The 26,474-nt window shown below is 41.0% G+C and overlaps 2 protein-coding genes across 2 annotated transcripts in view; one reads left to right on the top strand and one right to left on the bottom strand.

Moving 5' to 3' along the window:
• Nucleotides 1-6,015, top strand: part of TMEM163 (transmembrane protein 163) — a 45,536-nt gene extending 39,521 nt beyond the window's left edge. Inside the window, exons 6-7 of the mRNA XM_010171169.2 lie at nucleotides 3,298-3,439; nucleotides 4,857-6,015. Of these exons, the coding sequence (XP_010169471.2) occupies nucleotides 3,298-3,439; nucleotides 4,857-4,917 (203 nt within the window). The 3' untranslated portion in view covers nucleotides 4,918-6,015. The remainder of the gene's footprint in view (nucleotides 1-3,297; nucleotides 3,440-4,856) is intronic.
• A 13,247-nt stretch (nucleotides 6,016-19,262) lies between these two features.
• Nucleotides 19,263-26,474, bottom strand: part of MGAT5 (alpha-1,6-mannosylglycoprotein 6-beta-N-acetylglucosaminyltransferase) — a gene marked incomplete at its 5' end in the record, with an annotated part of 45,610 nt that continues 38,398 nt past the window's right edge. Inside the window, 4 exons of the mRNA XM_010171168.1 lie at nucleotides 19,263-19,461; nucleotides 21,188-21,345; nucleotides 25,296-25,370; nucleotides 26,194-26,310. Coding sequence (XP_010169470.1) covers nucleotides 19,263-19,461; nucleotides 21,188-21,345; nucleotides 25,296-25,370; nucleotides 26,194-26,310 — 549 coding nt within the window. The remainder of the gene's footprint in view (nucleotides 19,462-21,187; nucleotides 21,346-25,295; nucleotides 25,371-26,193; nucleotides 26,311-26,474) is intronic.

The raw sequence follows: 26,474 nt of genomic DNA, 5'->3' as shown, positions 1-26,474 counted from the left end.
CCACCCCAGACATTTTGAAACAAAAAGATCTCCAACCTGCAAAAAGGATTCTGGAAAGGATCCTGGGAACTACAGCCCAGTGAGTCTGACTGCCTTCGCTGTCAGAGTGTAAGTGGGAACATGTCGACCCTTTCAGAACTGTGTGAGGCAGGCAAATGATTAACCCTCCCTTTAAAAAATTGTAGCTTGTTTTTGAAACAGAGCAGTTTTTTTCAGACAAAATATTAACTGAAAAATTCCTGAATAACTCTAGCTCTGAATTGGTCTCCTGTATGGCACAAAAATATCTCCCCCCATAATTACATCCTTGTGCTAATTATATTGCTTCTGAGCTGGAGATTGCTCATTCTTTGATTAAAAAAATTAGGGACTAAAGTATACAGTTACCTCAGTCTGTTTTTTATCTCTCTTTTCTCTCTTTCACAACTGCAGAAAATGTAGGAGGCTGATCTTACCGTGTGTGGTTAAATAGCTTCTTTCACAAGATATATTTACATATACACTTGATTTATCAACAATCAAGAGGAGACAATGTGATTCAGCAGCTGAGACAGATTTAGCACTCCCTTCCATTTCTTTTTTTAGTGTTTTCTCTTTCCTGCTAATTTACCTCCTGCGATCACTGGCTGTAGACCAACAAACTGTTTTGAGTAACAAGAGCATACATTTTTCTTCCTGAAAAATAGGTTTATTTTCAAAACAGCAAATTCTTTTTCATACAGGTCAGTATCTATTAACAGTTTTTTTTAAAGAATAATTTTGTTCTGCACTAAACCAACAATATCTCTATAAAGCCTCAATGTATGAATCCTAATAAGGCAAAACCTTATTTGTACAATTTGTTTACAGCAGAAGCTCATGACCTTTTGGATACTAAAACCAGCCATTTCCTATCTTGAATTTTCTAACATCTCAGAGGACAAATGCAGATCTGTGACAGTTAGGTGATATCAGCCAACTTTCCTGTAGGTTTAGATACCTGTTTCCTTCCCACATTTAGCCCCCTGCTTTTTTCCTGTGCTGGCCTTATGCACAGAACATGGTGTCTGGATTAATACCTGCGGTCATTACACGATTTCCTGCCACACCAGCAAAGAAAGGTTTGACTGAATGACAGTCAGGAAGAGAAAACAATTTCCTCTGTAAGTAGCTTTTAGATCATTTGGAACCCTCAGCCAATAATGGCGAGAAAATGTATTATTCCTGCCTTTTGCATATCATGCTGATGGATTCTGACTTAAGGTGGAGCAGGGGAAGGAACACTGATTTAAATTTATAGTTAATTAATTTATACTTAATATTCTTTATACGCACAGGAAGACAATATATTTACTTGACATGTAATAGCAGTATATGTTGCATTGCCTGGGAATAAAAAAGGATCAGGATTCTTCTAGACAAGAGTGTTGACAGAGTAACTGTGTCTGTAGCGGTTTAATTGGTGTAATTCATCCAATAATCAAGCATTTATGTGCAACACCTGTGATACCAATTGTAGAATTGGTACAATTGCACTGCCACAGTCCAAGAAAACCCCAACCCCCTTTTCTCTGCAGGGCTGGAAGCCTCAAACCTTTGTATGCCCCGTTCTGCCACAGACTTGCTAATATAACGCGTGCTTTTCTGTGCCAGGGTTTCCTTTGCGTGTAAGTACCTACTGACAGGCATCTGGGGAGCCTTAACCACAATATTGATGGTTTATACGAGTATTTCAGCTGTAGGGATCCCTAGGAAAGGTCAATTTGCAGCTGCATCTTTCAGAAAGACCTGATGTGATGGAGGTAAGGACTGGCGGTGAGAGGTCTGGATCAAAGGAGACATTCAGGAACAAGTATTGTGTGTGTGGTTGTTGGCAGTCATGGAGAATGGAAAAAAACTGGCTAAGTACTGTAAGAAGCAGCTGACTAGAGTTGACCCACTGAGCAATATAGAAAATTTCAAGTTTTATTTTTCATTTGTCAACTAGGTAAATATGTATCTACCAAATGAATGAATTATCAATGACTTTTTTTTTTTTTTAGAACAACAATGATGCCTTTTGGGTTATTGAGAAAAAAAAATCAGGAAAAGGGAAGTCAGGGAAAAAAAAAAGAATACCAGCAATGAATTTTTTTTTTTTTTTTAAAAACAACAATCAAACAAGAGTTGAAAGAAAAATTTCATTAATTATTCCAAAAACTCTGGGAGAATTTTGAAAGGACACTCTTGGAGACAAAAGAGAAAGGGTTTAAAAGAGAAACAGGAATCTAAAAGGATGTTCATAAAAATTGTGAATAATAGATAGGATATGTCTAAGGCATAAATGGAAAATATTCCTAGGATTAGCCTGTATGTCTTCCCTAATGCATTCAGCAGTGTATGCAGCTTAAAGCTATAATGCCAAATACATGTAAATAAATACATGGAATGGGGTAAAAAGCTTCAAGAGAAGGTCTTTGAAATGTTACTATGCATAACCACTTCCCTTTTCCTGAGCTCCTTTGCTAAACTAGACTCCAGTTTGCCTTTTTTCAGAGAAAATTAGAGCCTTTGGGTACCATATGAAGTGGTCTTTGGAGTTTTAATCTGGGATATTGCACGTGCAGCAATGGTGTGTGTGTGTGTGTGTATATATATATATATATATAAATGGTGTGTGTGTGTGTATATATATATATATATATAATGAAGAGGTTCTTTGGAAGGTGACAGGGCTACAGCAGTCATACTCAGGGCTGTGGCCAGCCAGTCACTCTTTTACAGCTCAAAGATACTTAATTCATAACAAGAAGCTACAAGGGAGAGAAGTACTTGACTGTCAGAGTCAACATGGTACAAGTCCAGTATTTTGAAGGAATATTGCTGTTTGGAAAATCAGCATCAAGAGGTGGAAGCCGTATGAAACAAACAGCAGCTAGAATTGGGGTTTGGAACTAAACAAAGAATGAAAAAATCGGGTCTGACCAAACCAAGATACACAGGACAGGGGAATTAATGTAAAATTACTTCTATCAGCCAGGACAAGTGAGAGAGTTCTTAAGCACTGGTCAGACACCAAGTATTCCGTGTTTATTTTGTTCAAATGGAGCGTGGCAGAGACCTCTGGCTAACTGCACATGAACAAACTGCAGCACCTCCTCCTCAATGCGATGCCAGAGCACTGTGTAACCGTGCCCAGGGCTCTGTGCCCTCGCTGGTGGCACTGGTAGCAGAACACCTTGTCTCCCTACAGATTATCTCTTCTTAGGCAAGATGGTTAAAGCAAATTCCCTGAGATTTGGTTCTTCCTTTCATTATTTTTTTTTTTCCCCTTTCTAGGTTTCAACTCTCTTGTAGGTGGAATAATGGGATTTTCCATCCTCCTTAGCGCAGAAGTTTTTAAACACAATTCTTCTGTCTGGTATCTGGATGGCAGTATAGGAGTTTTAATTGGACTTACAATATTTGCCTATGGAATCAAGTGAGTATCTCCTGCTAGCAGGTATTTCAGTATGTACAGCAGACAAACTGTCTGTTTACATGTAATAAACCTCAGCTCTTAAAGGCTCATATAACTCCAGTAAAATCAGTCACTGGAATTTATTAGACTAGCTGCCAATAGTGAGGCAGAGTGTGTGGAAAGGGATAAAAGGTTGTGTGTCTCACATCAGCTGGAAACAAGCCAGAGCTTCAAAAGAAATTGGAATAATTTTTAGAAGACTTCTGTATATCTAAATTTGGAAATACAGGATTTGAAATATTTGAAAAATAACCACAAATCCTGGATAAAAATCACTCCCTGCTGCTTTCATGGCACATTTCTAACCATTGGGGTTTTTTTTCCAAAGAAAGACTGTTTTGAAGGTAAGGTGCCCAAGTGTAAAAGAATGACCTTGGTTGATAGTGATTTCCATCCCAGCCCTACCTTCTAGCAACCTCTGAACTGAAGAGCAGCCAGTCGTGTTTCAAGTGTTGCTTCTATTGAATTTTAAGATGCATTCTTGACTCATGACACTAGAAATAGAATAAAATCAAATGCAGCTCTGCCCTCTGCTTCATTGCTGCCATGATTTCCCAGAATGTGAGTTTTGCTTTTTATTCCACTTTATGCTGTAAGAGAAAGGGGGAGATGTGGCATCTTAGTTAATTGGTATCATGCCTGTTGAGAAGCAGACCTTGGCCAGGCTGCAGTAAGCTGTCATCTGGAAACCATGTGATTTTTTTTATTTATATATTTTTTTTTAACTTGGAAAATTAAATTAACATTTTAATGAGGAATACCATTCTTGGAAAAATCACTATAATCATTATTTCCATTGTAAAACTAACTGTTCTGGAAAACTGTAGAGGGAAGTCCATAGAAAAGTATTTATTGAAACATACCAAGCAGCGTCAGAACCGTTTTGTACAGCCACTGAAACTCGTGCTGCATCTGTGCTCACCGGTCTGCTCAGCCACTGTGTCACCACGACACAATGAAAAAAACTAAGTTCTGTTTTGGCAACTACCTGATTCTACAGTTTGTGAAACTACTGCACTTCTCCTCTACTGTTAGATACCTCCTTCCAGCAGCAGCCTGGTGTGAAACAGGTTGCACAACAGCCCCTTTCCCACTCCTCCTTCCATGGCTTCTCCAGCCAAGAGTGCCGCTGTGTGTTTCCATTTCCCTGTGCATCCATCCAAGTTTCCTACAGGAGAGCCCATCTCCACACTCTTTGTTTTACACTCCCACCCAGTTGTGGTGCAGAGTTAATGCTGATCAGGAGAAAGCAAGATAAGACTGTTACTGCGTGTGAGCTTGTTTTCATTTATAAAATAAATTAATATTTATACTAAACACCCCAGTTCCAGGGCTTCCCTCTGCCTCTGCATCAACGCTCCTGTGCTTTCCTCTGCAGGTTGCTTATCGACATGATACCCCGCGTAAGGCAAACGCGCCATTATGAAATGTTTGAGTGAAGATGACGCCCTCTCCTCCGTCAGGACTGTAAAACTACAGCATCGTACGTTCTGGCAAGTGGTGCCAATGGTATTTTACTAAATAAGCAGTTTGTTTCCCGTGGTCTGTTTTTGTTGAAGTTTGCTTTAATGGGAAATCTCTCTGTAAATCTGGCAATATGTGCACACTGCTTGCGATTCCGCAAAACAGCAGCATTCTTTTTCTTTTCCAAGTATGCTATTGATTCCTGTGACAATAGAAAACATGAAGTTTGCAGTTTTAACCCAGCTGCCATGTTGTATATTCCAGAGTGAAAGTGTTCTTAATGGTGTGATAAGCCTGTGGGTGAAGAAGTGCCAGTTTCAGATCTTGGGGTTTTTTTGGTTTGTTTTTTGTTTCTTTCCTCTGGCCTGTATTTTCCCAAACATGTGCTGTAACAGAAGTACAATCCTTGCTACCCTCTTCGGCTAACAGAGTATCCTATGTAGAGTCTGGACACCAAGAGCTGTGTTGCTTAAAACACTTAAGTAGCTACTTCCTCCCTCCCATTCAAACACACAGAAAGAGCAGGTACAAACCTTTCTGCGCTCAGAGAGATACTTCATTTTAATCCTAAATTAACTGAAACGAGACCTCTGCAATTTAAATTCTATTTTTTTCTTACCAAGACACTGTTCGTAGCTTTGCATGGACCAAACAAGCACACACAGTGTTACTGTACAGACCAAAGCCAACAAGTTGTGCGAGGAAGAGGAGCTGCTTGAGGAATGGGATTCTCATCTTCTCTTTACACTAGACGCAGCTGTACCAGCGCGTGTGACGTTGTGGTTGCTCTGTAGTCTGACGGTGGCACAGCAGTGGCTCAATCTGGTGGTGAGATACAGATCTATTTATTAGATTTAGATTGTCCTGTAAAGTGTTGCTCACCTTCCATCACACATCTTTATCTATTACTGAATAGCGGGTTAAATTATCAAAGAATCTTGATGTATAATCGATAAGACTGGTATCTATTTTATACAGTATCTGCAAGTACCATTTGAAAATGATTTCCAGAATGTATCATAGAACAAAGTCTTCCTGTATAGCAGCCTATTAAACTGGATTCTCTGGCTATATCCATTTCCTCTGTATTTTATATATTCCAGGTTGGTTTTCACAACACAGAACCAGTGTTGTTGCTTCTGTTTATCACAGGTGGATAAAAAAAATAGACAGTGAGTTTGAAATAGGAGGATGGTAAGTAGCCAAGTGGCTGGAAATGCCCATTTCTAGCTATACAACGATAGACTACATCAGCTAGAGTGGCTGTACAATTAGACTGCTCAGTGACTGAGGTGGAGTGGGAACACTGATTTTTTTAAATTTTTTTTACTTTTGATGCTAAAAGTGCATTTCCCATCATATGCCACTTAGCAAGTTCTCAGCCACATTCTTAAGGATCTTTCATTAAAGCCAACTCCTAATGATCTGTGTAGGAAGAGACCAGAGAGAGGTTTCACTGACTGGACAGTGCCTGTAGTAGGTGCACGATAATGGAAAGATGACAGTTCCCTGTGAAACAGAAAATTCTTTATGGCAAAATGAATTTTGTTCTGCTGCTGCAGTTTGTTTACATATATTTTAGATCAATTAAGTTTGTATAAATATTTGTATGCAAACTTTATAATATTGGTGCTCTCAGTGCTGATGTTACTCGTGCCTTGCTGTCACAGGATGATAGAGCTCATCACATGTCACTCAGCAGTAAGATGGCAGTAAGTCAGTACGGCACTGGGCGAGACAAAGGAGGTACTTTATAAATGCATTCAGCCAGAAGTCCAGAAAGATTGTAGTTATAGGAGTCATCACTGTGTTCATCTTGGGTGGAATTCTAAATATCAAATCCACCCCAAGCCCCTTTCTTCCTACACAAGTTGCCAACATGTTGTGCTTTGGCTTAGTCCTGATACTTTGATTTTTTTAAATTTTTTTTACTCCTAATTTATGCTTTTTCTCTAACTCCTAATTCCATGAAGTGACCTGTGGAACGGGTATTTCCCTACTGATGAACTAGCTTTTGTTAAGCATCTTCAGCCTCAGCATCAGAGAACCAGAGCCTGAACATAGCTGTACTGGACATGGCATGGCTTTGTTAGCACTGTTTACTCTCTTCTGCTCCTCTGGGGACTTTATGACTTCTCCAGTCCCCGTGGGAGTTGTTAGACTGACACTGGGAACTACTAGAAGTGCTGCCCTGCAGGGCCATGTGCTTTACCAGCAATGGTCGTGGCAAGATACTCGACTCCTGCTGTAACCTTTGCAGTACAGAAGGTCTGGCCTGCTGACAGTGTGTAGCACATTCAAACCAACACCCAGCTCAAACATTAAATAATTCCATTAAAATGCTGAGTGTAAATAGGAGCCCAGGACTTTGCAGACGCATTCATGCATGAAGCAAAGCTAAACCCTGAGCAAATGAAGTTTCCCACTTCTTTCTGGAACTCTGGAATGCTCTTGGAGGATGTGGGTAAGTACATACTCCAGCTGCATAGCCTCTGAAAGGGAGATGTGGTTAAACAAGTTAAACACACCTTTTCTTATCAGATTAATTTAAACCAATTGCAGAAACTTTTCAGTTACTGCAGGTGCTTCAAAGCATTTCTGATATTAGCAGGTAAATACAAGAAAATAACTGAAATACTTGTGATACTTTAAAAGAGCAGGAGATAATGATACTCAGAAATGAAAGCAAATACGTGCTGATGAAGTCAGGTAGCATCAGGAAGACTTTGTATGATACATGACAATAGGAAAGAAAATAACTGCTCATCCAATTTACTGAGACACTCTGCTCTAGCCAGCCACCCTCAAAGGTAACGGTCTGTATTAGTTTTCTTTATTAAATGTCTGTGCCAGTTGATTTTTTCTAACTGTGAGATAACAAGTGTGCTTCCAGCTAAGCTAAGTGAAGATGGACTTACTCAAAAGCTGAAATAGCTCAAAAGCACATGGCCTAATCACCTGAAACTTGGCACTGGGCAACATGTATTTTGTGCGGTGATCACAGGCTGCAGCAGCGTGACAGCACTGCCCGGTCCCCTTTGTTGTGCACGGGACACAAGGAAGGAGCTTCAGTGTTCATACAAGGAACAGCCCTGGCCAGGACAGAGACTGCAAACTGACACTTTTAATAAGCCTGGCCAAACTTGGAATTGCAAAATAATTCCTGAAAGTGAATACAAATCTGAGCAGATGCTTTGCATTTGGCCATACGAGAAGGAAGCTACCACAACCTCCCCCAGTAAGGATTATACAGACCAGCTGCAGTCTAGGATCCCAAGCCATGCTCTGCAGGCACCAGGTAGGCAATGAGGTATATTTTAATAATGGAAAATGATAAGTGTTTCATTTCTAGCTAAAAGCCAGATTTTTTTTGAACCCAGATTGTCACCAAGAAATTTCCAGACTAACATCCCTTGCTGATTTAGTCCCCTTTCACTCCTAGCAGCAGTAAGCCATAAATAAGCATCATCCAACCATGGTGAAAAAACAGCCTCAAAAAAGAAAAAAAAAAGCTCCTTGCTGAAAATGATGTTCTAGAAATGGGCCTGGAGCAAAGACCCCAGGCAAGAAGCTTCTCAGATGTGGGCAAATTCAGCTGTGGGTACACCTGCACCTGGGAACATACCCCAGTGGCTCACTGCTAACAACACCCTTTGCATTTCTGCAATCCCAGCCGCCTGTGGGCCAGCTCAGGGGGGTGCTGGGTCACGAGACGAGCATTAAGCCTTAATTTTTTCAGGAATGTTTTTTCCCAACCTGGCAATTTGTTTTTCCTAGACAGTCATATTTATACTCAAGAAATGTCATCACTACCCATTTTGTTTTGAAGTCTCTGAGGCCAGAGTATTAACTCAAGGACCACGACAGAAGCAGAGAGAAGGAAACTCTGAAGCTCCTTGACCAGAGATTATCCCTGAGGTGCATGGATTTGTGTAGGTGCCTTGGCCAGATCCTGCAGGTAGGGAAGTGTTTTGCTGTGCTCACAGCAGCTGTAAGTTCTTACCACTGCTCCTGAGTCAGCTGCTATCCTGCGCCAGGCGCTCTGCCACCAAGGGGTGCTGTGACAACGCACAGCACTGGCCGTGTTGATCCAGTACCAGTAACCAGTAACCAAAGCAGGAGCAGCACACACAAAAACACATTCCTGTGGCCTGGCGTGTGGGGCCAGGTTATGCAACTGGGGAGCGCGATTAAATCGAATCGCAGACGACCCAGGGATATTTCCCTCCCCTGTTCCGCCCACGTTTGGGAGCTGATGTTTTCCTTTCAGCCAGGAGATCAGTGTTTGAGGCAGCACTGAACAGTTCTTCACTCTTACCTGTTTGGTGCCGCTCGCTGCTCCTCTGGCAGCCTCCAGCCTGCTCCCAGGGAGCCTGCGAGCACAGGAGGGGAGGAGAACAGTGTGCGGGTCCAGCAGGGACTGACACAGCCACCAACAAAACACTCAGAGGTAGGGAAGCTGAAAGTCAAAGCCTGCACAGAAGGGCTACTCTCCTCTAAGTTTGGCAAGTAACTAGGAGACATCTCATTTCTCAGCTAACACTGTTGCCATCAACCCTGGTGTTCTTCTGAACTCACCTCTTCATGACACAGGCCTTACAGGATTGTCACCCGTCACCTCCCCACAGAGCAAGGAGTGAAGGTGACACCTATTCTAAAATGGTCAAATGGTAAGAAATACCAACCTCCTTTTACAGGGGCTGACCCATCGGGCAGAATCCAAGCCTACAGCGTGGCCTTGGGCAATCCACAGTGGAGGGGAGTGGAAATTAAAGCCAAGAGGGGTGTCCAGTGATTCAGCAGCTTTTACTTCAAAGAGTCACTGTACTCATTACTTACATTGTGAGCAACAGTTGTCACTTGCTGAAAACACCTGAGGCTCTGACCCCAGCACATTTTCTTTACTGTTTCAGCATGTTTTGTCCAGCACTTTGTGTCTGACATTTCCTTTCTCACAACTGTGCTCACAGAAGTGCATGAGGCTGATGCCTTCAGGCAGCCAGGGCTCCTCCAGGGTCCTGCAGCAAAGCTCCTGGGAGGAAAGACCTCCCAGCCAAGGGTCCACCAGACAAAACACAACATACACATAAGACTTAACATCTGGAGTCTGTTCAGTGAAAACAGTATTCAGTTCTTTGGCCACAAAGACATACAATAGAATTTTAGTTAAATACAATCTCCATAATCAGTAAAATAATACAATGTGCAAGTTGTAAACATAAATACCGGGCATCGTAGGTCAGTAAACTGGGATGCTCCGTCTCCTGCACGTTGGAGAGGCAAGAGTTGGTGTGAGGTGAGGCTTTGAGAGCTGCACAAAGTCCCGGCAAAATGTTTCCATCTGTGGGCTCCCTACCAGATGGAGATCAACTGAACCCAGTCTCAGTGTGTGAGAGTTCAAGTATTTAGTACTTAAGCTCCCCCAATGATCTTTCCAATACAGCTGCATGTGCATTTTGGCGTGTGCACTTTTCATTCCAAGTTCCAACTTTCATATGTGTTTTTTTTTTTCCCATTGTGTGACTACAACACAGCCCACATCTGACTCGAGCTGCTCACCATTTTACAGATGTCTCCTTATAATGTTAAAGCTGAACAGTAATTAGGGGAGTGAAACAGGAAGGAAAACATTTCCCAGAATAACCAGAACATCAGACTGAATGAGCAGTGTCCTCCACTAATTCATTTTGATGTTAGGAAACATTTGAGAATTGTGGTCTGTTGAACAGCAACACAGAACCAACAGAATTTTCACCCATTTTAACCATCTCCCTAATCTTGGCAGGGAACAGATTGTACAACTGGATATCCAAAGGCAAGGCACAAACCCTCTCCCAGCCTGCAGCCATTTCACCTTCCCACTTCAACTGGACATTTTTATTTATGCAATTGCTTACCAGTGCTGTGTGTCATTAACTGGGATCCCCAGTTCACATTTCATGACTTCTGCACTAGTCTGATTTTTCAGCACTCAGTTATGCATACCCACACGTTGGGGGGAAAGCATACAAAAAACTCGTACAGTTGTAGAAAGTACATTGCAAATGGACATTTTTGAAACAGATAAAGAAGAGCAGGTCTTTATTTTGGCTTTTTTGGTTGGTTGGTTGCGGTTTTTTACTAGTCATTTTACTCCCCAGTACTGCTCCCACATTGATTGTTCTATTACTCTTGGACACCACCACCAAAACCTCTCGCCATTCCTAGCAGGAGCTGACAACAGAGGACCCTTCCCTCCATCGCAGCGGGGCAAACAAAAACAAGGGGGGCAGAGCGAGCCTTTCCACAGAGTGGCTGCAGCTGAAGTAAACCGACAGCTTGGGGCCAGAATTTTCACTCTGGATATTGTCTTTTTTGATCTATGTGTTTACAACCTCCACAGTGATCTGTGTGGCACCCACCGAGTGCACTGAACACACACTCCCTCCCCTAAGACACAAGTTATCGTCTCTCAGACAGTTCTGGCAGAGACGTTCCCGGTGCCTCTCCAGGGGCAGCTGCTGCGACCTCAGCCCAGCGCCGGAGCGGTGACGACTGAAGCAAGGCGGGTGCACAGGCCAACGCTTCACACTTGAGCCCTTGTTCCATCCGCAGGTATTTCATAAGCCAGCCAAGCTCCTGGCATTTAAACTTGCATCTCGAAAGACAACACTCTCTAAAGCTGTTATTTTACCCCAATGTAACTTTTGCATTTGAACTCCATAGTGCACTGCACCAGTAACTCTTGTGTATCCCTGTGCCACTGTGTAATTCCACCGTCTTCCTTTCCATCCTGGAAATTTCTAGGAAACCAAGAATTCCTAACTACTGCTGTGGAAAAACTGCCCTCCTAAAATGAACCTTGATTTTATCCATTATCCAACCCGGGGTTTGAAACAAAACAAAGGGAAAAGATAATTACCTGCCTGTTGTTCTTACGGTCGAGATGAGGGTAGATGAGACTGCGGGTGCAGTGACTCACCTCTGAAGAGGGGGGCCTGCAACAGAACTGCCCAACTGCAGAATTGCAAAGACAAGCCACAAAAATGCTATTTTGGATAAACAGCAGCTCACAAACTTCCCATTTAAGCACAAAGCAATCATAAATCCAAATCACACAAGAAAAAGGTTTATTGAAAAATAAAGTTCTCCCTAGTTTGTTTCTACAACAGTGAAAACAAAGCATTTCTCTATGCCATTAAAGTACAGACATTTACTTTTCTAAAAAAAAATAAAAATTAATAATAATAATAAAAATTCCGTCCTATTTGAACCCCAGCAACTTAACAGTATATGAACCACTGTGTTCTGTTCTTTCTGAATCAAACTGCTTGAACGTAATATAGTGGAACACAACCATTTAAATAAAACAAAGGATCAACCTTTTAGGGGAGAATTCAAACCAAACACACACAGTACCAGCCTGACCCTGAAATTCTCATGTCCATGTAAAAACTCTCATTTACTCCAAATTGTTACCTGCAAAAAAGCAGTCAATTTTCCAGATTTCAGTATTTTTTTCCTTTTTCTCCTCCATGTACAGTGCTAGAGGGATTATTCAGACTTTGACCCCCTTCACCCATGGATAGAGAGGCTCCTCCAGGGAATGATTCAGACCAGAACCAAGGAGCTGCCCCAAACTGTGCTCTGGAGGATCTCCCTGCAGCGGTCAGCCTTGCAAGCTCAGGGGGATCAACTTCGCCATGCTCAAATTAGCTTTGTAAATATGCCCTTATATTTTTCTTTTAATTTTCTTAGAATCTTCAGGGTAACTCTCCTCCTAAAATTTACTCTTCTTTTCCTTTGGTAAAAACTGCCATTTCCTCCTCCTCTGCTGTATTCCTTTGCAAAAGCCAAATAAACCCATCACTTCTTAAAACTGGTTTTCACTGTCACAGCACTGCAACAGACCTGTTAATGAATGTAACCAATTAGTCCTGGGTCCAACCCCATTAAAATCAACTGCTTTCAAACAGCTATTTAACTGGATTTATCGTGTGCCTATTTCCTTCTTCAAACCACTCTGCAGCTGCTGGAATCCGAGCCAGGGCGCGTTGCGTGCACTTTGCCAAGCGCCCGGCTGGCTCCAGTAGGATGGAGCCTGGACTGTGTGAGTGGCCACGAGTGGAGCAGCAGTGGCCCAGGGCTGCTGTTTGCCAGCAGGACAGCGCAGTGCCGTACAGACCCATTTCCCGCACGGAGAAGCAGCTGCGTGTTATTGTCGCTGTGAAATGTGAGGACAGCAGTGTCCACAGCGCTTCAGATCTGCGAGCCCTTAGGCAAGGTGGCCAATTCTGTTAGGCAGCACCTCCCCAGGCCCCCAGCAGAGGAGGCAGCGCTCACCTGATTACAACTCAGGCTGGTTTTTTTAAAGCAGTTTCTGCATATGGAAGGTGGAGTTATTACTCATTTTGTCAAAACTTTGAGGACCTGATTTTATTTACCCATTTAAACAGGTGGCTCAGTGCTGTTGAGAGAGGTCTGCTGAAATAGAACGGACTATTTTATGTTCATAATTACATGAATATGGAAAGGATCACACCCATAAAAACAAGACACTTTGGCAACGGTTGCACTTTGTTATTTTTCCCTGGAAGAAAGAACGTGATGGATGCCTCTCATCTGAGGCATTCTGGGGTTCAGCCTCTGGTCTTTTCAACACACTCCTACAGTAAACATTTTACACTTGATACGTGGAGTTTGCCGTTTACACATTCCATTTAAATATAATATTCAGAAATTACAAACTATTTTAAAAAAACAAACTATAGAGCTGCTTAAAAATACGAAGATGGGATTTAAGTTACTGCCCATAAACCAATGTTTTGATGTGACATTTACAGCAATATTATTAAAGCATATTTCAATGAAACCGTATCTGTCCCTGGCCTCTTCAGCCTGAACGGAAGCATACTTCTGTCAGTGCATTTTTCTCCTCGGCTTTACAGTGGTCCCTAAAATGATGGGACCAAAGGAGAACCAGAAATGGAAAGAGATCACAAGTCAAAAGTTGAAGGCGTAGCAGCTGTAGGGCAAACATCACACAGAAAGAGCCATGCCAAAACGTTAGCACCCCTGGAAAAAAGACTGTGAAACTGGAAACTGATAACTACTAGTCTCTTTAAAAACAAACAAACAACACAACAACAGACACCCCACCTCTCCAACTCCAAGCTGCAGACTGGACAGCTACTGAACCAAGTTTTCAACCTATACTTTAATAATAAGTAACATCAACTTAATCAGAAATGATACATGTGGTAAGAGCAAGCAAAAGTGGTTGCCGATATGTGCACAATATAACCTGCAGGTGTTTGGTCTTTACCTTGCAAGATGCAGTGCTTTACCTTTATTAAAAAGGGAGAGCTGCTTTTTTAATTTGAAGATAAATTAATGGAGGAGTACTGCTATCACTGAAGCCAGTGGGAGTCATGAAGTTAATTAGACTTGGAAGAGACTGTACCCAGCCTGATTCAGCCCATTTCATTTATTTTACTAGCAAAATCTGGTCCTGAAATGCACTATGAGCAAAACACATACCTGAGAAAGCAATCTGGATTTTGTTTATGTGCTGCAAACTCATAAATCAGCTCTGTAATTTAGATGGGCCTCTCATTTCTGAGAGGGGAGGACACGTCCTTCATATCATGGGTTAGCCAAGAACATCAATTAGGATATTAAAGAACAGTAGTACATGATTAAGTAAGGAGAGAAGACGTCAGCTAACAACCTGATCTGCATCTGGTATGAAAAGAAACTTTCAGCAAGGCTGAGGGCTTGTCAATAAGCAAGCTGCAAAAGGCAGCACAAGTAGCTGGGAGCAGAGCTGAGCAGGGAAGATGCAGAGTCCTGACTCTGTCTGCAACCCCGTTCTGCCATCTCCACCCCAAACCTGATCAGCAGCTATACTGCAAAATATTCTTCTTGCAGGAAAGTAGTAGCATTAAAAAGAAAAAACCATCTGCAATAAGCTGAGTATCCAGAGTTACCTCCCCACCGAGAGCTGTGAATTCAGGTATGACAAAGGACTCTGCTCTCCTGGTAGCACCAGGAATCACCCCGTGCACTTCCATGTACAGACGTCTTTATCCAAAAACTCAACACCTCACAAACTGTAATGTGGGATCTTCAATGTTTTCTGCTGATCAAAGCAGACAGGGCTGTGGCTAGAGGTTTCCTGTTAGCATTGTCTCCTTGGGGAATGTAACGGCTCTCGTTTGCTCTCTGGTCATTAAACAGACATCCCATCCCAGCAGGAGCTCTCATGACAAATTACAGTTATTCAGTAAGGGGTATTTTGCTTGCAGAAGCAACTTTTTACAAGAAGTTATAGTATCTTTTCTTTTCTTAGCCCTTACCTTGTATTTTTAGGACAGATTTCCCCACTACTTAAAACCAGTCAAAACTCATACTGCTAAGCTGAATAGTCATCAAGCTCTATTTTTACCTGTAATTAGTGTTCCATTATACTTGTTCAGACAGTGTCCATATTCCAAACACTCATCCAAACCCCAATGAAAAAAAGGCACATAAACATTAAATATTTGTAGGAGAAACATAATCTGATATAAACAAGCAAACACACAGCTGCAACTATAAATTACAAAAAGAAACATAGAAACTAAGCAAAAAATGCAAAAAAGCATCTCTATTTATACATGTGCAAATCAACTTGCATATATGAAATAAATGAGGTTTTTATTGGCATTTTTAAACAGTGTGTATTTACCAACTTTACCTTTCAAAGGCAAGCCTTTTATGTTAATTTTAATAAATATGTAAATGCTTCTCTCAAGTTTTCTAATCTCGTAGGAACAAGATTTTTGAAAAAAAACTAGGTCACATACAAAAATACAAAATTTTAAAACAAAGAATGTCTTGATATGAGAGATATGTTTAAAAGCTTGTAAAATTTTTTTATATTCAACTTTTGACATTTTTTTCCCCATCAATCTCTGATCAATATATTCGAATGCAAGTCATGCAAAAACCTGATTTCTGAGTAAAGGAAGCTGCAAGCTTTACTGTCACATTGAAAAACAGTAGCACAGTCCCATCTCTAACGTCCTTCTTTAAGTGCAATAATTGGACTACACCTTTATTCTTTAATTAGGAAGGAAAGCAGTTATGGAACTTGGACAGAAGGCTGCCCCCTATCCTGAAACATGGATATATATTATATTTTTTAGTAAATCATTCAAACTTTTAAATAGTCCCACGTGGATTTGCCTGAGTGCTTGTCTGTGGAAGGATTCACTTATTCATCCATGCACGAAGAAACACTGCTGTGTGCTGGGGGAGTGCTGTACCAGGTTCAGCCAGTGATGGTTACAAAGTTTATGCACTTATATTTCTCATATGATGGTCTCCTTTCACGGAAATTTAGAATGAAGCTGTATTTGATAAAATACTTCTTCTGAAAAGAGAGCTTGAAATTAATAACAGAGGAATAACTATCAAATTATAGGTCTTGATTCTTTTTTCTTTAGGACAAGTGAGTCTTCTCTACAGATGTCAGTGGAAATAGGGCCAAACCTAACTGATTCTGAAGCCAATTCAGATGTTCTGTCCCTGGCTGAAATGCAAGCGGCATTGGTGTTTGCAGTTTCATTTTTGCCAGTGCGCAGTAATTCAGTTCAGTAGACTAGAAAGAAACAGTGCTACAGCATGAAAAAAAAAAAACAGAGCTTATAATAGACTCTCCCTGCTGTGGTAAAGGCAAACTTAGCATTGAGCAAAGCACTAGACCAGAAAATCTTATCATAACAAATACCAAAACTCTCCCATCTTTAAAGGTTTAGAGGCAAAATAAAATGCTGTATGCCATGTGGAACATACAGTGGGGGGAAACAAGCAAATATGTATTTACAGCAAAGATTTATACTACAGCAAGAACTATGTGTTTTGCATTCTTTAAGTGCACATATATAAAACTCTGTTTTTGATGTAATTCTGTGATATCTCATTCGAAACTTAAATTCCTGCCTGAAGAATCGCAGGCTGAGCTGGTAAAGACAAATTCTGCTGCTGCCTTTACTTTCAGCACCAGGTGGAAGTGGATATACTTTAATATGCAGGATCTTCCAGTTGCACAAATACGCACAGGTACGCAGGGAATATTTTATATAAATACAGAATGAACTGTTGAGCCTGCTCAGGCCATTTCCAAGCCTCCTCCCCCAGCTTTTCCAGGGTATTAAAACTACTGCAAACTACACTTGTGCTGACCGAAGCAAATGCTGAGCTCTGGTAACAGTGAGGATTTTCATACTAGTTTGTGTTTGTTTTCTTTTCATACAAAAAAGTTTGCCTCCTGTTATAGAACCCAGCTGTTCTGTTTCTGGAAAATTACTCTAAAATACAGCAGATTTTATCATCATCACAACCCAGTTCCTGGTGACCCTGCTCCCATGTGTCCCTTCTGGATACTCTACTCAGTAATCTCTAAGGATTAAGTTCCTGTGTAGCCCACAGCAATGTTACGGAGTGTTAAAGGATAAGTTGTCAGGAGTGCTGAGGCAGGAAACAAAACAAATTTGAAAAAGCTAATTCATTGCTTTTAAATTGAAACTTTAAATGTGTACTGTTCTGTTCTCTTGTCTTGAGAACTGATCCACCACAAAACAGGATTTCCCTTGCTTGGTCTTTGGTAGGTCAACAGATACACCAATACTCACACACAGATAATGAATGCCAGTTACAAGAAAAATCTGAACCAACCAGATATATCCAAGAACAGAAAATTTAAAGTAGCTAAGCTTTTCATCCCTACCTGGTAATGTTTGCTAATCTTTACGAAAAAAACCCTTCATGTTTATCTGAGGTTTTTATCCAGTATGATCAGAGCACTGGAATTGCAAACCATGACTGCTTTCAAAATGCACTGCAGATTTGTTTCTCACTAATCTCAGCATATCATTTCCTGACTACAAATGGTGCTCTCGAGCATGCCACCTTCTGCAGAAAGTAACAAAAATCTCCTCTAGAAAAAGAAGGTGGTTCAGAAGATTCAACTTGTTGCTCTAAAAAAAATGAAGTTTGATTTGAATTCCAAACACTTGAATTGTCTTGTTCTAAATTTGTAACTGGTGTGCCTGCTAAAATAAAGAAAAAAAAGAAAAAAACCCCAACAAATGCCCCCCACCAAAAAAAAAAAACCCCAAACCCCAATCAAAGAACCCACGAGATTGATCAATGCTTTTCTTAGGAGTTGTTTGTCTCCTCTTACTTGTTCTTCAGAAAAAATTTCTCTTTAAAAACCTAGCTAGTTATGAAGACATTTTACATTTCTACCATACAATAATTATAGTTAGCTTAGTTTAACCTTTCTATGTCATTCAGCAACACTTTAACTACTGGAAGCCATAGCAAACTGAGGCTCTAACGATAATATTGCTCCAATGATGCTGAATACTTTTTGCTTCACACAGTATTTCTAGTAGACAGACTACAACAGAAGCATGGGCAAATTCCAAGGATTACTTCTCTAAATGGGACCAGTAAACTGTGACAAGTCCATTCCGAAAATGGCAGTATGTTTTTGTAGCTTTTCCACACTGAAGAATGCCACAACCCTAGTCAGTTGTTGAGTCACCAAGATGTGTCACATGCTGGCAACTGCCTATTTGCTCATTCATGATACGCTCTGTTTAGACTGCTCTGGTGCAGCAGCTGTGATGCAGACAATACCTTGTGTACAAAGATTAAAAATAAAAATAAAAATAAAAATAAAAATAAAAATAAAAAAGAACTGGGCCCAGATAACCCAACAACAGGGTACAGAGCTATCTTGTGATTCTGAGTTCTTGTGAAGTAAACCACTTTATAGCCATTCAAGCTAAAGCAGTACCCAAAACAGTGCACCTAGAATAAAATGATAGTCCCCCTGCCCCTGCACCCTCCTCCCTCAAGTACACTTTTTTCAGTTTTCTATTGGAATGAAGTTGAGATCCTTTAGCTAACCGTGATGGGGGATGTCCTAAGTCCTTAAAAAAATAGAAAACACTTCACTCAAACAACAAAAAAAAGAAGTTTGATGGGTCTGGGAATTTTCTACAAACTATTCTGTGCAGTTATCTTCCAATCACTGTTGAACATGAAACTCATTTCTCTTCGCAAACAGATGAAGGAATCTGAAGAGTTACACTGCAAATGTTCTTACAGGAAAAGAAGATCAGTTAGCTGTTTGTTATGAATCCCTCCTCTCTTAGTAGATAATTCTGCCCAGTAATGATAGCTCTGCCTGCAGCGAAAAACCTGGACAAAAGTGCAGGAAGTAATAAGTAGCTCCTCTCAAAACTACTTACATTTTGTCCTCAACTCAAAAGAAGCTCTGCTGCTGCTATAGGCAGTCTTTACAAAGCGCAACCTGCCCCTTAATATAGTCTCTGCAGGGGCAGATTCTTCTGTGGGTTGGGTGGGATCCGGCACAGCTGAACAATAAGAGGTCACCTTGGAAAACACAGTGCTTCCTTCTTCCATCAAAAGAGGGGACCAGAATATCATTTGCAGACTCCATGGTGAGACATTCGATATTATGCCTAAAAAGCAAAGCACATGTCTAAATCACAGTAGAGTTCACCAGAGTTTTGGCACAGTTTTCATCCTTCCATGCTAGAAATAAGATAAAATGCTATATTACATCCTAAATCAAGCACATTTAGAATTGCAGATTTCCAGAACATGACTCTCACTTCTTTTCTCCTGCACAGATTCTCTCTGCAGAGGGCAGTACAGCCTTTCCAGCTTTATTCCGATGCCTAAAGATTAATGATAGAAGTTAAAAAGGGAAAAAATGCTTTTGACTGTTCCCCAAAGCGTAATATTTAAATACACCATGGATTTCTAGTAAGACCAAACCAAAGAATCTGAAATCAGGAGATATTCTCATGGATTTCAGCAGAAATCTCCCCCAGGCCAGCCACACGGTGCCAGGCAACCCTGGCTAGCTGGAGGTGTGGCAGCCAAACCGGGAGGATGAGGTGATGCCGCTGTGTTACAGTGGAAGGGGGTCAGAGCAGGACCCACTGCTTGGAGGCACCAGCTAACACTAGCTAGTTAAGAAAAGAAAAAACTGAGTTGCCATTTTCTGACCACAAAGCTTAAGCAGGAGGGCAGCAGTTCCAGCAGGGGCTTGTTTTTCACTTATTCTGGAAACATTAGTAGCTTTCAGCATTTACCAGATTTTATTTTATTTTTTTTTCCCCACAGAATTACAATTGTGTCCAGACAGCTGGAAAAGAGGCCTGACAAAGTTTTTACATGAGGTGCTTCTCGGAACTTCACTGGAAATTATAACTTTTCAAACAAAACACAAAAATAAAAACCTTCTATAATTTAATTTAGCAAAGAGTGGAGATAGAAAACCTAGAAAGCAGATTCCCTAGAAGTCATTTGTTGGAGCCCAGTTTTGAATGCTTTGTTTTCATTCTGAAAGGAACACAGACATATTCCTAAAGAGACAGCACCTGAAAGCAACGTTCATTTCCTTAATGCACAGCTGGTAAGCTTTATAAATTGGTACTAATATCTCTAATGTACAAGGGTTTACAATTCTTTACCTGAGACAAGGCTTGCAGAAAACGTAGTTGCTAATTGCCAATAAATATAGATGTTTCAATATGGATGTTAATTGTGACCAAAGAGGGAGCTCAATAAATAGAAGCAACACTTTATAAGTGCTGTATTTAAAATCATGTGAGACAACTGATAGAAAGCACACAATCTGTACAGAGTTCTATTTACTGCAGCAAAACGCATTTAATTTCTGACCCAGCTGGCTGGGCACAGTTAGGATTAGCGTTAAGGGCCACAGACAAGTCCACTGACTCTCAGAAGGATATGGCAACGGCTCAGCCAGGACTGCACAGGATCCATCAAACACAGTTACAGTCCTGGCATCTGCAATCCCTGCAGCACAAGCATCTTTGCTCCGTGCAAGCAGCCCAACATCAAAGGGCACTGCACAGTGCACACACACAGGAGATGGAGGGGAGAAGGAACTTATGTACATTTCTGGCCTCGGTGCTGGACTCCTCACTGCAAAAACACACACTACGTGGAACGGGGCGCTCAGCACAGCAGTAACTTCCACCATCCGCCGCTACAAAGGACTGACAGCTAACCTCACAGCTTGCTGCTGCTAAACAGACAGCACTTCTCTCCCCACCTTCCCTCCTCAGAATTCCTACACTACACTTCCTGCCTGGCAAAAACCAGGGCAATAAAAAGAGAGCAAATAATATGTTTGTGCTGTGAAGTACTTACTTAAGCAGAGCTTTGTCCTTGTTGAGATGCTGGAAGAAGGAAGGCTCACAGATGAGCTGGTTTTCCTGACAAACTTGTTTACAGGATTTTCCAGGTTCAGCAATTTTTACTTGAAGGGCACTTAATGGGGGCCACATCACCTGCCCGTGACAGAAATCCTGCAGTGACAGATCATGTTTCATTATGATGCATTTAGTCCCTCGACAGCCATTTTCCCCATTAGTAAAATAAGCGGTTATCACCCAAACACTCATTTTGCAGCTCATTTCAGTTGTATTAAAAGCAATAATTTAAGCATATTTTAAAAGAGTATTATTTTTAATAGCACGAGGAAATTATCACCTTTGATTGCTACTTGAAATGTGGTAATAGCATTCTTCCCAAAGAAGCTTCTTCCCTACATTTACCTTTTTTATTTTATCACAAGCAACTCTAGTTAGCCTCTTTACTTCCACACACCCAACTCATTTTGGCTTTCTCAGTGACTCCTGTTTCACTAACTCAGTGCTAGCAGTACTATTTTTATAACAGCACAAATATCAGGAGGAAGTTCTGGTAGGAGAAGAATTCCAGAGGCCAGTTACCCTGTAGGTGAGAAATGTCTCAAGTGGCCCATGTGGAGAGCCATCTGGAAAGGAGCAGGGGACTCGCAGCGCTATGGAGTGAGCTGAACTCATAAAAGACTGAAGATTTCCATAAAGCAACCAGGATTCAAAGAGTTTGTTTGCTCTTCTTGGTTGAACTGCTAGTAAAAGTGCTCTCCTAACAGTGAAAAAAACTGGCTATAAATAATGCATGCAGTCAAGTGTCACCACAGTGGAAAGAGGGAAGGAAGAAATGATATCTAAACACACCTGCTAGCAAAAACTTTTTGAAGACAAGTTCTTATGGTCTTGACATTTAAAATGAGAAAAAGCAAAAAGAAAATTTTAATCTTTATATGGCTTTATATAACATTCCATGGTACTCAGCCATTATTTTAACATTGAGCAACTCTCAATAAAAGGTGCTAAAAAAATCTGGGCCCAGTCCCTCACAGTTTGCTTTCTCCTGGCAAAACTAATACTTGTATGAACAGGTCCCACACTGTGACCCAAAGCTTAGAAAGGCTGAACTACTAGAAGTTTTCAGGAAGCTAACACTCCAGATCATTTACCAGTTCTCAATATCAGTTTGGTGGTTTTTCCCTCTGAGTAATTTTAGAGCATATTTATGGCAGAATAATTTTAGCAGCATCTAAAAAACCAGGTTAACAATAGATGGTTGGAGGTTGTTTTAATGAGGTTGTTTCAAAAAGGTCATTTTGCTACTTGGACTTAAGCATCCTTCTTATTCTGTCCTTATCTAAATCAATATTTAGAATACTAAATGCAGCAGGAAATCTATATAGTTTCAAACCCCAACACGGTGATATAGACTATATAATACTGTAATATATACAATATAATACTGTAATATTGTATTGGATTCACAGCTAGTGCAGGCAGAAGACAAAGTTTCTCAAAGACAGGGAATCACTTGTGATGCTTCACCATTTGCTGAGGGTTTCAGCTTTTAATATCTCTTAGTTGAAAATTCTTCCCAAAAACTGGGCACAGCCTCCCATTTCTGGTCCACAACTTGGTGGGAAGCCTTCCTCAGCTTCTGCCACCTTGAAGCAGGTCTCAGAGTACATCACAGGGACCAGCACACAGGGCTGCCTTTCAGTTTGCTGTTTCTGGCTAGTTTTCCTAGCCAGAAGAAAGCAAACCATCAAAAGCAACCTAAATTTGGTACCTTCACCCCAGTCTATTTTGCCCCACAACCCTAAATGCATCAAGGTAAAATAAAGCAAAGATCTTATGTAAAACAGAAGATTAAGCTTCATCAGAGACTGTGTTTATGTTTGTTTTACTTATAACCACAATTTCAAGGTGAGACAGGCTTAACCCTGCCATCAAAGAAGGTGTCTTCTGGCTTCATCCAACAGCTCCCAAGTTTGCAACAGGGAATCCCACAGCTGCTTTGGCTGCAGTTACCTGGCTGCTCCTTCCATGGCAGTGCCAATTTAAGCAGTCCCACCCTTTGGTTCCCACCCCACGCTGCTGCTCTGCAGAGCTGACACAACTGTTTTTGCAGCCAGAGAACAAAGAGGATCCTGGGGTGCATTCAGCAGATGGCACAGACGCACCTAACAGCCATGCTGGGCTGCTGGCAGGGGCAGTAGCTTGGACTGAAAGCTGTTTTAATCCAGCTGAAGGTGGCACTGCTAAATGTGAAACCACAGCTCACAGTACTTGCCTTCAGCCCGTAAAGACCTTCAGCCTGGCTGTTGGATCTGAGGATTTGGGGAACTCAGTAAACTGTTCTTGTGAACACTGTCCTCCCTCGTGACCCTGAGCCAAGGCCCCACAAGGGGAACTCTGGACAAGCCCTTTAAATCCTACAGCTTCTCTGTCCCATAGGGTGACTTGTAGGTGAGGGTATCTGGCCCCATCCTCTTCACAAACACCCCCTGAAGGCCATACTCTTGTGGTTAACGCACCCCACAACCTCTGAACCAGATCAACTTCACGCATCTTTGTTCCTGTTCCAAGCCTGTGCTGCTTTCTCTGTCCTGCCTGCCTCCCACCACAAATTCTTCAAAATAAGGTCTCAACCTTTATTTTTGCTTCATCTAATGTGTAAACCAGGCACAGTGCTAAGCACATGCAGCTAATAATGATGCTTGAGCATCCTGGGGGCTGTGAAACAATAATGGCTTTTGACAATTAGTCAAAGCAATGAACAAAATTACAATGCTCTATTTATTTCCGAGAAGCACGCGGTTCAGGCCAGGGCACAGCCCTTGGGGGAAGGCTCAGAGGGGAGAGACAGGTTTGCCCCACAGAGGCCATGTCTAGATTGGTTCTTCTCCTTTACACTGAGCTCCATTTCTTCCTGTATCGACAAATCCTCTCAATTACATCAAACTTGGGTAGAAGAATCGAAAGAAGCAGAAATACTTTTACAGCTTCTGTCATCAATGCGGCAGCAAAAAGCTTAAAGTGTTTCTTGGCAGGAAACTGGAAATAGCTCTGTTATGTTAACTACATTTCTGACCTGAAACTGTGGTATTCTTTATTACTGTCTTTAACACCATCCACTTTCAGAAATGCAGGTACAGTAGCACGTCCAGTGCTTTTGAAATAAATCTTGGCAATTAGCTGGCATATCAGAGATACAGGTTATTCCCATCTCCCTGCTGCAGCAGCCAGGACAAAAGGCAGAGCTGGCCACTGCAGCAGATCTGGCCTTGGGCAGATGTCCAAGCAAACATACAGTTTCTAGAAATCAAGATCCCTTGTAAATCTCTGCAGTTTATTGCTCCAACTCTGTATCTTCTGCTGCTCTCAGGCTGGCCATAACGCATGGGGACCAAAAATCCTTTAAGTAACTGTTTTCCAAACCACTGAAAGCTTTATCGATTGAAACTAAATACTTGAAAAATCTGCCCAGAGGCTTTAGCCCAAGTGCAATTCTACCACAAAAGTATCTCTATACTTACATGATACTTCACAATACAAAGATTTTTTGTGTGTACACAAAGAAGTCACCTATACACTGAAAAATTGCTTTGCCTTTCTGCTTTGATAGAACATCAGAAGAAGGAAGGTTCTTTGTAAATCAATCAATCAATAAAATAATCAATATATCTTTAAAAATTAATTTCAAAGCACCTATAGCTCCTGAAATTCAGACAAGTATATCCATTTTTGCAAAGACATATGGTAAATCAGACACTCAGAAATGAATCAGAACCCAACAGCAAACTGAGAAGCAGAACAAATATTCTGGTAGCCAACACTTTGTCTTAATTACTAGTCAGTCTCTTCACACAGAAAAAATCCCACTGGTGTCATATCTGGAAGAATCTTCCCAAGCCCCACATGGCTCAGTCCACAGAAATGAATTTCTGAGTCGACGTGGACCTCCCAAGGGAACTGCATCTGACAAATAACTGCCCAGACAGGGACTGCATAGCTACTATTTCTGCTTGAACAGCAACAACACTGAGAACCTTTAAAATGGAGAGAGTTTTCCCTTTCCAACACAAAATTAAAGATTCATCCACAATAAAAGTTCATACCTGTCTTTCAATAAATGCATTCATCCTCTGAAGCATTCCCTCACATGTAAATTCATAGGGCAAGTAAGGGTCAATCTGCGGAAACAGAGTGTGTTAAGGTTAGAGGTTTTTTGTTTAAATGAACTTTGTGGTGCACTGTGTGCTAGCAGCTTGTATTCCAAATACTACATTATAGCTTAAGTAGCATAATAAATGCAAATATACTCATTAACAAATCACAATTTCACAAAACCATCATAAGTTTAAGCTGATTTTTGCTCCTTTGTAAAGGCAATAAAAGTTGTTCAATGATTATCTTTAAGGAAACTCAGGGTATAATACAAAGTAATAAAGTTGCTTGAGACCCTATGGGATTCCAGAGCTCCTGGTTTATCTAAGTTTCAGTTCTGGAGTTGAAATGAAAAAGAAAACATTATGACAAAAAGAATGTGATACCTTTGAAAATTACTTCAAAAATTTTTTTTTTCCCTTGAAGTGCTCTCATTACAATTCCACACTGCAAGTGCACAAGCCCTTCAGTGGCAGCTATGTCAAAGCTACAAAATCAGTCAAGAGAACTGAACCTGTATTTGGACAGCCCGCAATGCTCCAACCATCAACAAGGAAACTTCCTCACTGAAGGCACAGAAAATACAGATTGCTGGATAATTTACATACGAAATCCACATTTCTATACAAATTCACTCATGCTCTTTTTTCTTCCAGGTAAAAACCTGACATATCCAGTACTAAAACATGATAATCAGATACCACAGATATCTAATAATATTTTTTTCCCCCTACTATCCTACCAAAGTGCAGCACTCTGCTTTAATTAGACTAACATTAGGAAGCACTCGACATGCAGTACACAATACACCCTCAAGTGCTGATGACAAACTGGGGATACATTTCTCACCTTCTGATTCAAAATGGATTTAACAGCCTTCTCAACTTCAGAAAGATTGTTGATGTCTACAGTCCAAACATGGGGCTTCCCAATGTAAACTTCAGCATAGGGATGTTGCGATGTCAACTGAAAGGAAGAAATAATATTGGTAAAAATTAATATGCCAAGATATCCTTCCCTCTCACTCTCTTCATCAGACTTTTTGGATTAAATGCACAAGGGTAACGCAAGAATTAGTGTTGTTCCTTCTCAGTTATCTTGCAGATTTTCTGTGTTTAAATTTAGAGAGT

This window comes from Antrostomus carolinensis, unplaced genomic scaffold (assembly GCF_000700745.2).
Source record: "Antrostomus carolinensis isolate BGI_N321 unplaced genomic scaffold, ASM70074v2 scaffold7967, whole genome shotgun sequence".
Taxonomy (NCBI): domain Eukaryota; kingdom Metazoa; phylum Chordata; class Aves; order Caprimulgiformes; family Caprimulgidae; genus Antrostomus; species Antrostomus carolinensis.
This window is presented reverse-complemented; position numbering and strand designations above follow the sequence as displayed.